The sequence below is a fragment of the Schistocerca cancellata genome, chromosome 1 (genome assembly GCF_023864275.1).
Source record: "Schistocerca cancellata isolate TAMUIC-IGC-003103 chromosome 1, iqSchCanc2.1, whole genome shotgun sequence".
NCBI classification, from domain to species: Eukaryota; Metazoa; Arthropoda; class Insecta; order Orthoptera; family Acrididae; genus Schistocerca; species Schistocerca cancellata.
The window spans coordinates 900924889-900940991 of NC_064626.1; the positions used below are offsets into that span (position 1 = coordinate 900924889).

The following is a 16103-nucleotide window of genomic DNA, read 5'->3' on the forward strand; positions in this document are numbered from 1 at the left end:
GATGTTAGTGCCTTCTTAAGGATACAAAAAGGTGTGCCGTCTCCCTAGTGAAGTTTTGTTGTAATGGCCTTACCTTGCAACTGATATTCTTTATTAAGTGTCCCTAGCAGGCATACGTTCCAAGAATGCCCTTCACATCACAGCTCTGTCTTTTTCTGGAAAAGAAAAGAGTCTGTTTTCTGTTTCCAGTAAATTTTCCCCGTCAAGATTTTTGTCAGAGAGGCGCAGAATACTCGCTAATGTTGCAAACTCAGTCAATCCAGGACTGGGTAGTAGAATCCACCTGTGTGTGGTCAGGAAATACATTGTAACAAGAGTCTCTTCCAGTGGTTCTGAGCTGATCTTTCTATCTCAAACCCTAAGGAATGAGCTGTAGCAGTGGTCGACAGCTCTCTTTATCCGTCTGTGATTGTTATGTTCGTCGTTGGCCTGTATGAGGGGCATGCAATAAGTAATGAAACACATTTTTTCCTTGGCCAATTTTGGTTGGGGGGAGGGGGAGGGCAATTCGGAATCTATTGTGGGATATTGTGGAATAAATTCCTGCTTCAGAGCCTATAGTTTCATGAAGTACTGATGGTGACGGTGCTTTACATACCCTTCAAAATGGCATATGTAATAGAGGGGTTTTCCAAGCAGAGAGCTGTCATTGAGGTTTTTTTTTTGTTTTTCTTTCCCCCCCCCCCCCCCCCCTCCCCCCTCCTTCTATATATAAAACCAGGCCATCTCAGATATTAATAGATACTTACAAAATGTTTACAAAGACATGGCAGTGAACAAAAGCACAATGAGTCATTGTACAAGGTGTCTATTGTCATCGCAACAAGACTGTGAAAACCTGTCTGATATCATGCATGCTGGCCGGCCGCACACAGCTGTGACTCCTGCAATGTTGGAATGTGCGGACACTCTCTTTCAGGGTAACTGATGGGTCACAATCAAACACCTCACTGCACATCTGGATGTCTGTTGGCAGTGCTGACACACTTGCCACCAGTTGGGATACTCAAAGGCATGTGCTCACTGGGTTCTATAAAAATGCAAATGGACTTCTCCATGATGACACAAGGCCTCACACAAGTCTGTGCACCCAAGTGGAGCTCACGAAACTTCATCGGATGGTTCTTCCTCATTTGCGATACAGCTTGGAACTTGCACCTTTTGACTTCCATCAGCTTGGCCCAGTGAAGGATGTACTCTATGGGAAGCACTCATGGATGTTGTGGAAAAATTTGATGCAGCAAGACATTGGCTCTGACATCGGCCAATAGGGTGGTACCATGCGGGACTAAGGCTGTTGCATTGAACAAAGATTGTGTTGAAAAATAGGATTTTGTAGTGAAAAGAGTGGGGAATAATATGATGTATTGGAATCCCGAATAAAACCAACCCGCTTTAAAAAAAAAAGTGTTACATCACATATTGAAGGCCTCCTGTAGATTTCTTTTATGTGACTGAGTATATTATTTTACTTGAATGCAGTTTCACGGTTAAACTGAGCAACTGGACAGTTAACTGAAACTCATCCATTTTTAGTCACTTTTTTTTTAGTGTGGAACAAGTATCTCCTCATTGGTAGACAGCCCAGAGCAACCTTTGTTGGAGTAGTTTTGCCAATATGTAACTAAAGTGTTCCACAGTTTGTCAGTGCTTGTGATGCCCACAAGAAGTCCCATATTAAGATAACACTGGATCATTAATGTTTATTCCACAATACACGTTCCTGTTGGCTGGATGTATTTTCCATTTGCAACCTTCAATACAATGGCCTTCAATACTAGAAACACAGTCGTATCCAACAAGTGACGATAAGAAGCCAATATCACGGAGATGACACCACAGAATTGACTAGTGCCATGACAGGTTTGTTATTGATTATGACATCAATGTGACTGATCACCTTGTATAGTTTTCCTTGTTTTGGCAGCTGGGCTAGTGGCTGGAACTTCTGAATGGCGATGGAGGGCTATAATAGTGTGTTGGACAGTGACCTCAACCTGGGGTGTGATGATGGGCTTAGTCCAGCAGATTGACAGTAGCCATCAACAGTTGCCTTGCATGCATAGAATGGTCCTGTTGTTGGCATCTTGTGGCATAATAGTTACCAAACACTCTTCTTCTATCTTTACAGTAGCATACTGTATGCTCAGGGCTTGCACAGTGGGAGCATGCTGATAATTGTTTTCTATTCTCCAAATGTCAGCTTTTTTGTGTGTTGTTAAGCCTGATGTTGTCTGACATTTGCTGCATATTTCCAGGGTTACCGACTTCATTCTTATTTTGATTGATAGCAATGATCGACAAATCTCTTCTTGAATTAGCACTGCTACCCCCTCCTGTCAGGGTTTTCAATTCAATGCCGGTACTTCCAGCTGTGTAGGTGTGACATTAATAGGTGTCAAAACCCACATCTCTCTTCCCTCACTTTGCATATTAGTGGTGTAAGGTCCTGACAGTCTTCCATGACTGCCATTGGTATGCTTTTGGAAATCTGTCAAACATCTTTCAGTATACTCTTTTTCTGGTATATTGCTTCAATGTGCTGGCACCACTTCATGAAATCCTCTGTTGCGGTGACAGTCTTCAAAAGAAGTGCCTTACCCCATCTCATCCATTAGGCTTTAAAATTTGTCAGCCTATCATTTTTAGTTTCATTGTATGACACAGTGCCTAAACACTGTATATTCAAACTATGTTGTCTCCCCTTGATATTTGTTTCAGTTCTTCAGTTGTTTTTCAGCTGTGCAGATTTGCTGCTGTTGGTCCCCAAATGTCTTTTCTTTCTTTCTTATTTTTCCCACTTAAATTTTGTCATAGATCTTGACCTTATCCTTATTGTTTTCAAACAAGTGCTAGACTCTACCATCTGAGTAAAAATTGACATTGGCAAGACATAGCATGTCATCCCATCTGTTTTATTTAACTTCATGGTTGAATCCTTTTAGGTGTTTCATTGGATCCTGGACAGTGTCTCCCAAAACATTGCTGGATGCCTGATGCACATCTGAATCATGAATGCTACTTATATCCATTAAGGAATTTAATATTTGTATTCTGGTGCCGACCTCAGGGAAGATCAGTTTGGATTCCGTAGAAATGTTGGGACACATGAGGCATTTCTCGACCTACGACTTATCTTAGAAGATAGATTAAGGAAAGGCAAACCTACTTTTCTAGCATTTGTAGATTTAGAGGAAGCTTTGGACAATGTTGACTGGAATATTTTATTTCCAATTCTGAAGGTGGCAGGGGTCAAATATAGGGAGCAAAAGGCTATTTACAATTTTTACAGAAACCAGATTGCAGTTATAAGAGTTGAGGGGCATGAAAGGGAAGCAGTGGTTGAGAAGGGAGTGAGACAGGGTTGTAGCCTATTCCGATGTTATTCAATCTGCATATGGAGCAAGCAGTAAAAGAAACAAAAGAAAAATTTGGAGGAGGAATTAAAATCCATGGAGAAGAAATAAAAACTTAGTGGTTTGCCTACGACATGGTAATTGTCAGAGACCTGAAAGAGCAGCTGAATGGACTGGACATTGTCTTGAAAGGAGGATATAAGCAAAACGAGGATAATGGATTGTAGCCAAATTAAATCAGGTGATGCTGAGGAAATTAGATTAGGAAATAACACTTAAAGTAGTAGATGAGTTTTGCTATTTGGGAAGCAAAATAACGTATGATGGTCAAACTTGGAGGATATAAAATGTAGACTGGCAATGGCAAGAAAAGTGTTTCTGAAGAAGAGAAATTTGAAAAAATCAAGTATAGATTTACGGGTCAGGAAGTCGTTTCTGAAGGTATTTATATGGAGTGTAGCCATGTACTCAAGTGAAACATGGATGATAAATAGTTTAGACTAGAAGAGAATGGAAGCTTTTGAAATGTGGTGCTACAGAAGAATGCTTAAGATTATATGGGTAGATCACATAACTGATGAGAGCCCCGCGGGATTAGCCGAGCGGTCTAAGGCACTGCAGTCATGGACTGTGTGACTGGTCCCGGCGGAGGTTCGAGTCCTCCCTCAGGCATGGGTGTGTGTGTTTGTCTTTAGGATAATTTAGATTAAGTAGTGTGTAAGCTTAGGGACGATGACCTTAGAAGTTAAGTCCCATAAGATTTCACACACATTTGAACATTTTTGAACTGATGAGAAGGTTTTGAATAGAATTGGGGAGGAAAGAAATTTGTGGCACAACCTGACTACAAGAAGGGATCAGTTGGTAGGACACATTATGAGACATCAAGGGGTGAAGGGTGACCAATTTAGTACTAGAGGAAAATGTGTGTGTGTGGGGGGGGGGGGGGGGGCAAAAATTGTAGAGGGAGAACAAGAGACAAATACCTAAGCAGATTCAGAAGGATATAGGTTGCAGTAGTTACTCGGAGATGAAGGGGCTCGCACAGTATTGAGTAGCATGGAGAGCTGTATCAAACCAGTCTCTGGACTGAAGACAACAACAACAACAACAACATTCTGGTGCCAGCCAGCGAATGTGACTGACAGCCTTATTGGAGCCGTGACAGTGTTGATGTCTGTAGTACCTAGCATCTCCACAAAGCTATGTCCATAGGGTCTGGAATCGAGCACTAATTATGAGAGCAGGATCAAAAAAAGGTGTAACATTCCACACTGAAAGCATGTTTATTGAGCACGAATGAAAGTACAATGTGACCAAACTGCCTTATCTCAGCAGTGTGTGACCCTATTTTATACATGTGTAGAATGTTCTGGCAAATTAAAGTGTTTGATAAGTAAGTACATGCCAGAAATCAGGAATGTTAAAGCATAAATAATTTCAAAAGGTGAGACGCATACTGGTATCTACACCTTGCAGCCATAGAATGTAACTTACACTAAACCATTATATTACAAAATCCATACTGATATGTGAGTAATTCTACTGTGCTTTTATACTACAGTCAAAGTGATTATTTCTCTTTTGCGACAGCACTTTTTTTGTCATATACAGGGTGGTCCATTGATCGTGACTGGGCCAAATATCACACAAATGAAAAAACTACAAAGAACGAAACGCGTTTAGCTTGAAGGGGGAAACCAGATGGCGCTATGGTTGGCCCGCTAGATGGCGCTGCCATTGGTCAAACGGATATCAACTGCATTTTTAAAAATAGGAACCCCCATTTGTTATTACATAGTTGTGTAGTATGTAAAGAAATATGAGGACCACTTTTTTTGCTTTGTGATAGATGGCGCTGTACAGTCACAAACATGTTTGTATGTGGTATCACGTAACATTCCGCCAGTGTGGACGGTATTTGTTTCGTGATACCTGTGTTAAAATGGACCCTTTACCAATTGCGGAAAAGGTCGATATTGTGTTGATGTATGGCTATTGTGATCAAAATGCCCAACGGGCGTGTGCTATGTAAGTTGCTCGGTATCCTGGAGGACATCATCCAAGTGTCCAGACCATTCGCCGGATAGATACGTTATTTAAGGAAACAGGAAGTGTTCAGCCACATGTGAAATGTCAACAATGACCTGCAACAAATGATGATGCCCAAGTAGGTGTTTTAGCTGCTGTTGCGGCTAATCCGCACATCAGTAGCAGACAAATTGGGTGAGAAACGGGAATCTCAAAAATGTCGGTGTTGAGAATGCTACATCAACAGCGATTGCACCCGTACCATATTTCTATGCACCAGGAATTGCATGACGATGACTTAGAACGTTGTGTGCTGTTCTGCCACCGGGCACAAGAGAATTTAAGGGACGATGACAGATTTTTTTTTTGCACGCGTTCTATTTAGCGACAAAGCATCATTCACCAACAGCGGTAACGTAAACCGGCATAATATGCACTATTGGGCAACGGAAAATCCATGATGGCTGCAACAAGTGGAACATCAGCGACCTTGGTGGGTTAATGTATGGTGCGGCATTATGGGAGGAAGGATAATTGGCCTCCATTTTATCAATGGCAATCTAAATGGTACAATGTATGCTGATTTCCTACGTAATGTTCTACCGGTGTTACTACAAGATGTTTCACTGCGTGACAGAATGGCGATGTACTTCCAACATGATGGATGTCTGGCACATAGCTTGCATGAGGTTGAAGCGGTATTGAACAGCATATTTCATCGAAGCACCATACCATGGCCTGCACGTTCACCGGATCTGACGTCCCCGGATTTCTTTCTGTGGGGAAAGTTGAAGGATATTTGCTATCGTGATCCACCGACAATGTCTGACAACATATGTCAGCGCGTTGTCAGTGCATGTGCGAACATTAAGGAAGGCAAACTATTTGCTGTTGAGAGGAATGTCATTACACGTATTGCCAAATGCATTGAGGTTGACAGATATCATTTTGAGCATTTATTGCATTAATGTGGTATTTATAGGTAATCACGCTGTAATAGCATGATTTCTCAGAAATGATAAGTTCACAAAGGTACATGTATCACATTGGAACAACTGAAATAAAATGTTCAAACGTACCTACGTTCTCTATTTTAATTTAAAAAACCTACCTGTTACCAACTGTTCATCCAAAATTGTGAGCCATATGTTTATGACCATTACAGCGCCATCTATCACAAAGCGAAAAAAGTGGCCAACTAAAACATTCCTATTTCTTTATGTATTACACGAATATGCAATAAAAAAATGGGGGTTCCTATTTAAAAAAATCGCAGTTGTTATCCGTTTGATCTATGGCAGTGCCACCTAGCAGGCCAACCATAGTGCCATCTGGTTTCCCCCTTCAAGCTAGACAAGTTTCGTTCTTTGTAGTTTTTTCGTTTGACGCTTATTGCGTGAGATATTTGGCCTGGTCACAATCAATGGACCACCCTGTATATGACACACACACACACACACACACACACACACACACACACACATTGATAAATCATTGGATAACCGATAATACTTTATTTTGTCAGGAATTCCTTCCGGAAAACTTATCTCTGATGGAGGATTCTAGGAACTGTATTAAGGGAACTGCATACAGTGCTCTAGTGCTGACTTATTCTGGAATACTTATGAATACTGGTTGTACTTGTTGGCAAATGTCAAGGGAATGTAGTGGCATACTACTATACTTAAGATACTAATACTATTTGTAGAAGAATGGAAAAACTGCCAACAGCCAACTTGAGGGAAGGTCAGTTTGGATTCCAGAGAAATTCAGGAACACAAGAGGCAATACTAACCATACTACGTAGAAGATAAACAGAAAGAAGACAAACCTACATTTATAGAATTTATATATTTAGAGGAAGCTTTTGACACTCATTGAAATTCTAAAGGTAGCATGGATAAAATACAGGGGATGAAAAGTGATCTACAACTTTTCTGAAATTAGAGTGCAGTTATAAGAGTCAAAGGGCAGCGGCAGTACAGAAGAGAGTGAGATAGGGATGCAGCCTCTCCCTATGTTATTCAGTCTGTACATCAAGCAGTGAAGGAAACTGAGTAGAAATTTAGAAAGGAAATCAAAGTTCAAAAAGGTATAAAGGCTTTGAAGTCACCCCTCCCTGCCCCTGCTGGCCTTAATCTTTGCCATTCCCTGTTCTACACTAACATATCCCCTTTCCTGCTTCCACTCCAACCCTAACACACTTTGACCTCACTAGCACACCCATGAAGTCTTTCCTCTTCTCTACTGCTCTCCATTTTGCCCTCCCCCTTCCGAACATAACTTACGATGCTGCACCTAGAAGCCCACTCTCATTCCCCACTACCATGTTCCTGCATACTTCCAAGGGCAGCAGCAGTAGCATCTTCCCCCACCCCTATGTTGCCATCCCTCTCTTTTCCCAATCTCTGCCACTTCTGTATTCTTACTACCGACCCCAACAAAGATTGCTGCTCAACTCGGATGCAGTCACAGTCGAACATCATTTAGGTGTGTGTGTGTGTGTGTGTGTGTGTGTGTGTGTGTGTGAGAGAGAGAGAGAGAGAGAGAGAGAGAGAGAGAGAGAGAGAGAGCGGGGGGAGGGGTGGGGGGGGGGCGGGGGGGGGGGTTGTCTACATCTTGTGAAGGACTCAGTCTCAAAGCTGAATAATATTGAGTAATATATATAGCAGTATTTTTCACTATGCCTGTCTGCCATTCAGCCTCTCCTCCATGTGGTGAGTTTCAGTCCACCTGTTTCATATTGTTGTTATATGGAGCTATAGATGTAGATGTTGCCCTACAGCTTTATGAAACAGTAATGTGGACGAGTGTGTAATTGTCTCAGCTCTGTGGATTTTAATGTCAACTTTCAAAGCGGAGCTGCTACCTTTCTTAAAATAGCTCTTTGGCTATAGGCAGAAACATATTTAAGAATGATTGAAACAGCAAGTTCATTGTTATTTGTCACAATTCATTTTATATTTGGCTGTGTGTCATCAGATGTATCCATATGCATTAATGTGACATGCATGAGTTGTGTCTTTGATGATGGAGACTGAAATGTCTTAAACACATAGTGGAAACAAAATAAAATAGTTGTGACCGTAACAGTAAACTTGCTGTTTCAATCAGTATCAATAACAATTATGGTAAAGCATAAACCTATTGCTTCTCACCCTATAGCGGAGATGTTAAGTCACAGATAGGCACAACAAAAATACTGTCGGAAAGTAAGCTTTCAGCCAACAGGGACTTTGTCGAAATTACACACACACACACACACATAATCACAGTCTCTGGTAGCAGAAGCCAGTTTCAGGCTTCAGCTGCCAGAGTCTGTGGTCGTGTGTGTGTCTGTGTGTGTGTGTGTGTGTGTGTGTGTGTGTGTGTGTGTGTGTGTGTGTGTTTTCGACGAAGTCATTGTCGGCCAAACTTACAGTCTTTTTGTTGTGCCTGCCTGTGACTAAGCATCTCCAGTATATGGTGAGTAGCAACTATCCTTTTCATAATATTGTTACATTCCATCCTAGACTTTCCATTTTTTTGGTAACCTAAGTAATCACAATTTATTGTAGTGTAAGCTAAGATGATGATATATTTCACAGGTTACCACATAGTGTGTGGTACTAAACAGCACATACTACGCATAAGTGGTTTGTTATGTGGGGTCTGAGTCATGAAGGAAGTCTTGGATTGAAATGAATTAAGATAATATAATGTGGTTTGGAGTGCCTTTTAATTATATCTCTTTAACCAGGTTAATGCACTTCTTTAGCCAGTGTGTAGTTGCAGTGGTTCTTCTATAACATGTACCATTTGAAGCCTTTTTCATGTCATTTTAACTGTGGAAAGAAGAAATCATGTATATTTAGGTACCTTATGTTTTTGCAAACTCGTATAATCTCTTGAATAAAGTCTGAATGAAAAAAAATTGTTTGTGTTGTGAAGCAATGGAATGAAAAAAGGTGTATGCGTATTTGAAGATGCCTCTATGTTCGTGTATTTTCTTAAATTCCAGGCAATATCCATTACGATGATCACTGCAGAATTTGTCACCGGCTGGGGGATTTGCTTTGTTGTGAAACATGTCCAGCTGTATATCATCTGGACTGCATTGATCCACCAATGGAAGATATTCCAGAGGAAGACTGGCAATGTGGCGTATGCAGGGCACACAAGGTATAAGCTGCATCATATTAAACTTGTAAGGACACAGTGAAATGTCTCTTGTAAGTGAACATCTCTAACAGTTCATTCAGATTTTAACAGAGACATTTGTAGCAGTAATCCATTTGAATGACACGTCACTTCATGACTTGCCAATATATTAAGTTACTTACGTAATTAATGTTTCCATAGTGGTATTTTCCCAGGCTTAAATGTGATGATGTCAAGCTGCTTCATGAAAAGGAGATAAAACATCAGCAAAGAATTACCACCCCATATCGTTATTGCCATTATTTCAAAATTTTTGAAGAGATTGCACATAATAACTTAATACAGAAAAACTTATTCAGTAGCAAATATTTTAGATTTCAAAAAGGGCTATCAACTGGACAGACCACATTGTCCAGCTGAAAAGTTGTGACACTGATTATATTCCTGATGTATAAGTGATATCAGCACAGTAATTACGGTGGCAGCTTGAACTAACAACTGTAAAAACCAGTTGTGCATTCAACCAATCAGTTGTGAGCAGCCAGTGTTAAGTAGCAAATGTGAGGCCTTAGTATGTCAGTGTTGTCGGGTCACAAATCGCAATGGAGCAACATCTCTAAACTAAGTGATCAAGACACACCCCAGAATGTTTGAAAGAGAGGAAAATGTGTGCAAAGTTTGTTCTGTATACCTTGACTCCCAAACAAAAATGACAACATATGTATGCCTGCTGTGACAAATGTGTACAATTCTGTTTTGGTAAAAATATCATAGGTGACAAGACTTGGTATTATCAATAATAACCTACTACAAAACGATGCAGCCCAGAATTTCACTTGAATGGTTAACACTTTGATGACATAACTGATATTTAAGCCAGTGTGAAGTGCCAGTTGAACCTCATCCCAAAGAATGAGTTTTCTGACAGTTTCACATGGTTGTAAGAATGTTCTGCATGTTGTATTCAAGTGGGGACAGATCATGTAGAAGAATACCTGAAGCATTAAAACCATTAGCTCAACTTTTCTCTATTTTTTATTAATCCAGTCTCAAACTTTTATGGCTGATGAAGTATATCTATCTTGGTGGATGATATATTAGAATCAATAAATCAGAAATGAATACCAGTGGCAACTTTTTGTGACTTGGTATAAGCTTTCAGTTGTTGAATCAGGAGATCCCCATGCCCAAGTGAAAATACCATGGATTTGTAGACATGACAGCTTAATGCATTTTATCTCATCTGCATGACAGAAAGCAGAGTGTTCAGTTCCATCTACAAATGAATAAGCATTCAGAATTTGAAGCTATTGAACATTTTGTACCACAGGTTCTATTTCGGTTTCTCTGTTGTTGTTTTCATTTTGCATAAATGATCTTCCTTTGCACTGTTAGAAGATGCTAATCTTGTTTTTTGCCAAATAATTTAAGTATAGGAAAATGAGTAGTTCATGTCCCATAACTGAAAGGGCACAGATAATGAAATATTTGAAAATGTAAAGGTATGGATTTAGGATAAATGACTTATCATTACATTTGACAAGGCTCAGTTCATACAATTCAGTACTTTTCATAGAACTCCACAAGATATGAAAATAGTATCTTCGAACTATGAAATACAATAAGTAGAAAAGGATAAGGTCCTGGAGCCACCGATAGATAACATCTGAAATTTCATGCCTTTCAGTCTGATAACATTTATGCTCAATGAATGGCACATACATTCAGTTATGTGTTTTTCCACCAATGTCCACTTCATATTTTTCCACCATCCACCCTACTTCCAAATTTTTGACTCCACAGTTGACATTCCCTAATGTCTGCCATCTGTTAATATTCCTGATAGCACTGTGTGATTGCCATCTTGAGATGTTGGGTACTCTGCCAGATATCACCATCATTCATGCATGATATTTCGACACCATGACTCATTGTCATCATCAGGTGCTATCCGAGACTGTTTATTGAGTGGAATGGGTCCGGTATTTATAACTACTGCCTTCTCCTTCCACAGTCTGTTCCAGGCATTCCAGTTACAGTCCCCGCCTGCTAGCAGCATCCTTAGGCATCAACTCTTTGGATGGTGTGCCTATCCACACGCTGGTGTTCAGTTTTAGATCCTGTGCGGTTCTAGGTGTTCCCTCTGTTGTCCACTCCCAATAGAAGTGTCCTGTGAAGTTCCACCTTTGATCCAGTGTGCCTGGTGCTCTATCTGGGGTTCGTTCCTCATGTCCACACCCTCAGAACAATAGGGGGTTGTGAAGAAGAACTGAGGATGTGGACGTGGATAATGAGCCCCAGACAGAGCACCAGGCATGCCAGACCAAAGATGGAACTTCACAGGTTGCCTCTAGTAGGAGTGGACCTTGAGGAGAACACCTAGAACCGCACTTGACTGAAAATGGAAAACCAGAAGCAGGCAAGTGGACTAGACTATAGATGAAACACAAGCCCTCGGCCTGGTACCTAAGAGTGTTTCTAGCAGGAGTGGACCACAGATGAGACACCTGGAACAACAAAGGACTGAAAATGGAATACCAGTGTGTGGCCAGGGGCACCAGACCAAAGGGGGAATGATTAGTGATGCTGTTAGTGGGCATGGACAGCAAATGAAATGCTTGGAACAGACCATGGAGGGGAAGGCAGAAGGTATGTATACCGGACACATTCCACTCCTTGAGCAGTCTCAGATAACTCCCAATGAAGATAAAGAGTCACGTTGAAATATCGTGTGTGAATGACGCTGATATCTGGTGGAATACCAGATGCTTCAAGATGCCAACAGATCAGTGTGAAAGTCTGAAGAATTACAATGGATAATTGTTTAGAATAATGTATATTAATTCTCTCTCTCTCTCTCTCTCTCTCACACACACACACACACACACACACACACACACACACACACACACCTGCACAACTACATTGTGCCGGCTGAATATATAACTCTGGGATTGGGGTTCAGTAGGTGTTCTGGGGTGAGGTGTTGTCGGGTAGGGGTGGGTAAAGAGAAAAAGAGATTGGAAACAGGAAGAGGGTTTGGTGAAGGGTACCCGGCAGCTGAGAGGGAGGCAGCAGGTGTGCTAGATACTAATGTGGAAAACAGACCAAAGAATGTAACATCTTATGACTATCTCAATGAGTCGCAGATGGAAGCAGTCAACTCATACAGATACATGGGTGTAACACTTTGTAGGGGTATGAAGTGATGAAATGGAATGATGGAATGGAATGATCAGATAGGCTCAGTTGTGAGTGAAGCAGATAGCAGACTTCAGTTTATTGGTAGAATACAGAGGAAATGTAATCAGTCTACAAAGGACTCTGTATACAAGTCACTCTTGCAGCCCATCCTAGAATATTGCTTAAGTGTGTGGGACCCTTACCTGATAGGACTAGCACTGGATAGTAAAAACATACAGAGAAGGGCAGCATAATCAATCACAGATTTGTTTGCTCCATGGGAGAGTGTGACAGAGATGCCGAAGAAACTGAACCAGACGACTCTTGAAGAATATAGTACAACATTCAGTGTATCGCTGCTTCAATGGGGATCGTAAGGATAAGACTGGGTTTATTACAGCACACATGGAGGCATTTAAACAGTCATTCTTCCCACACTGCTTGTGTGAATGAAACAGGAAATCATTTGCAGAGTATAGATGTAGATGTAGATAGGGCAGCAGGTGTGGAGTAGACATGTGACACATGGCAACCCAAGCTGGTGAGTTTGTGCGGTGCACGATGACAATGTGAAGGTGTGGATTGAGAGTGAATGTCAGAACAGAGGAAGGGGAGAATGTTGGAAAGTTGGTGTGAGTGCAGTCTGTTAGTGGAGTCGGGGATTATGGGGTGAAGAATGTACTGCAAGGATAGCTCTCATCTGCATAGTTCAGAATAGCTGGTGCTGGGAGGAATGGCCCAGATGGCAGAGGTTGTAACACAACCCTTGAACTCTAGCATGTAGTACTCAGCTGTGTATTACTCCACTTGGTGGTCAACTCTGTTCTTTGGCATAGTTTGTCAGTGCCCATTCATTCTCATGGTTAGCTGGCTGGTGGTCATGTCCAAATAAAATGTTGTGCAGAAATTGCAGCAGAACTGGTGTATGACATGGCTGCTTTCACAGTTGGTCTTGCCTCTGATGGGTTAGGATAAGCTTATGACAGATGTAGTCGGTGTGTGAATCAGGCAGGCCTTGCACCTTGTTCACCCACAGGCATATGAGCTCTGCAGCAAGAGTTTTCGAGTAGGAGTGGCATGTGGATGGATCATTGAAAATCTAGCGAAGGACATAATTTAATTGCCCCAGTCTGGGGGATGAGATTAGACAATGAGTGGGTCCTGTTGTCCATGGTCTTGCTGCCATCAAACACTGTGTCTCCCTACATCCTTCCAATTCCAGACCCCTACACCATTCCTTATACCTGTACTAATTATATCCTCAAACCCTACTGCATCCCTTTTGAGGAGAAGATATACAAACAGATCTGCTGCACTGACATGGGCACCCACACAGTACCCCCCTCTGCCAACTTATTTGTGGATCGTCTAGAGGAAACCCTCTTAGCCTTCAAAAAACCCAAACCTCTTGTCTGCTTTAGTTTCATTGATGACATCCTCATGATCTGCACCCAGAGCCAAGACACCTCTTCATCATTCCTGCACAACTTCACCACCTTCTGTCCCATCTGCTTCACCTGTTTTTCTTATCCCCACATGCCACTTCCTGGACGTTAGCCCAACATACCACTTCCTGGACGTTGACCTCCACCTCTGTGATGGCTCCAGCCATACTTCTATCCACATCAAGCCTACTAACTAACAACAGTACCAGCATTTTGACAGCTGGTCACCCTTTTCACACCAAAAACTTGCTCCCAGTTAGCCTGATCACCCATGGATAGCATTTCTGCAGTGATTGTAATTCTCTTGCCCATATGCTGAATGTCTTTCAAAGGCTTTCACAGACAGGAATCGCCCCAAACCCAGTCCACAGATATCCCACACCATATCCTCACACCACCTTCTAAGAACCAACTGCAAATCACCCAGTATCACCCCAAACTGGAGCATGTAAACCGCATCTTTCTTCAGGACTTCAGTTATCTATCATGATGCCAAGAAATGAGAGACCCCCTTCTCATGATCCTTCCAATCCCTCCTGAAGTGATACTCTGCTGCCCTCCCAACCTACAGAGCGTTGTGGTCCATATCCTTGCCATTCCCACTCCCAGCCTCTTGCCACAGAGGTCATATACCTGCGGAAGACCCAGATGCAAAACTGCCCAATTTACCAATGTAGCATATCCTCCTCTAGCCCCATCACAGGTGTATCCTATTCTATCTGAGGCAGAGCAGCCAACAGCCTTGCCTCGTTGAATACACTGGTTCTTAACAGCTCAGTGAAATCAAACAGCTGAGCCAAATTTGTATTTCCATTTTCAGACTAATTAATGTGAAAGGGGAGGTACACCATTAATAGAAATAATTTGATCTTTTTATTTGATGAATTGATTTTTGCTGGAATTTCTTTTTGCTTTTGACTGCTGGACAAGTGACACTCGCATGAGCTGCATTATTAACAGCTTACGATGTTCTGAGAAGAATCTGTATGTGAAAATCCTTCAGAAGGTGGAGAACTTGTCAGACTGTGTTTATTTTGCATGTTCGTGAATTGCACATGATCTTGATTTACCCTAATCATAATTAAGTATGAAACATTACTTCTTCTTAATTTGAAGGTATTGGGAATGAAACAGCTATTGTGTACTTTTCAGAATATTTAGAATTACTTTCTGGAGTTTGGTAAACATGATTCACTTCTACTTCAATTGAACTGAAGATTGTTTTTTATAAAGATAGGTAACACCAACATAATTTTATGTTATCTATAGGTGTCTGGCGTGACGGATTGCATACCTGATGTTGAAAAGACAGGAAACTTGTGCAGACAAGAACATCTGGGATTTGATCGGCATGGACGGAAGTATTGGTTTTTGGCTAGACGGATATTCGTGTAAGTATTATATTGGTGTTGGTTTCTCTCTCTCTCTCTCTCTCTCTCTCTCTCTCTTTTGCATCTGTCTCCTCCCCCTTCTCGTCCTCCTCCACTAGAAGTAGTCCTTCACTGTCTGTGGCTAATTACCACTGTCTAGTATATTGAACATCCACAACAGAGTAAAATTAGGAAAAATCAGACAGTATTGGAAGCAGGTTGGTGGTGGTGCGTAGACACGTGTAACAGCACAAGAATGTCACTAGCTTTAAAACTGCCATTATTTTACCAGTTAAACAAGAAGTATTCTCTGTTGTCATGGTGTGTCTACGAATTGCCCACAGTCAGTTTCAGGTGTGTGGTTGCCTTTTCTTAGTTTTATTTGTTTTCTCCAGCATGTTGTAATACGAGCAACCACAATAATTATCACGATGTGCTCCTTGGTGTAGTGGCTACTACACAGGGAGAAAACATGGAGCAGTTAAAGAATTACTTTATTCACAGGCGATAAAAGTAATCTAATAACAGCAAATCCAAAGTAGAGTCCAGTTGAAGAACCAGGTAGTTCATGCACAGAG

General features: G+C 41.4%; 1 protein-coding gene across 1 annotated transcript in view; it reads left to right on the forward strand.

Annotated features, from left to right (window-relative positions):
* The window catches only part of LOC126190882 (nucleosome-remodeling factor subunit NURF301), a 289288-nt gene that overhangs the window by 17706 nt on the left and 255479 nt on the right, over window positions 1-16103 (forward strand). Inside the window, exons 2-3 of the mRNA XM_049931491.1 lie at window positions 9388-9548; window positions 15425-15546. Coding sequence (XP_049787448.1) covers window positions 9388-9548; window positions 15425-15546 — 283 coding nt within the window. The remainder of the gene's footprint in view (window positions 1-9387; window positions 9549-15424; window positions 15547-16103) is intronic.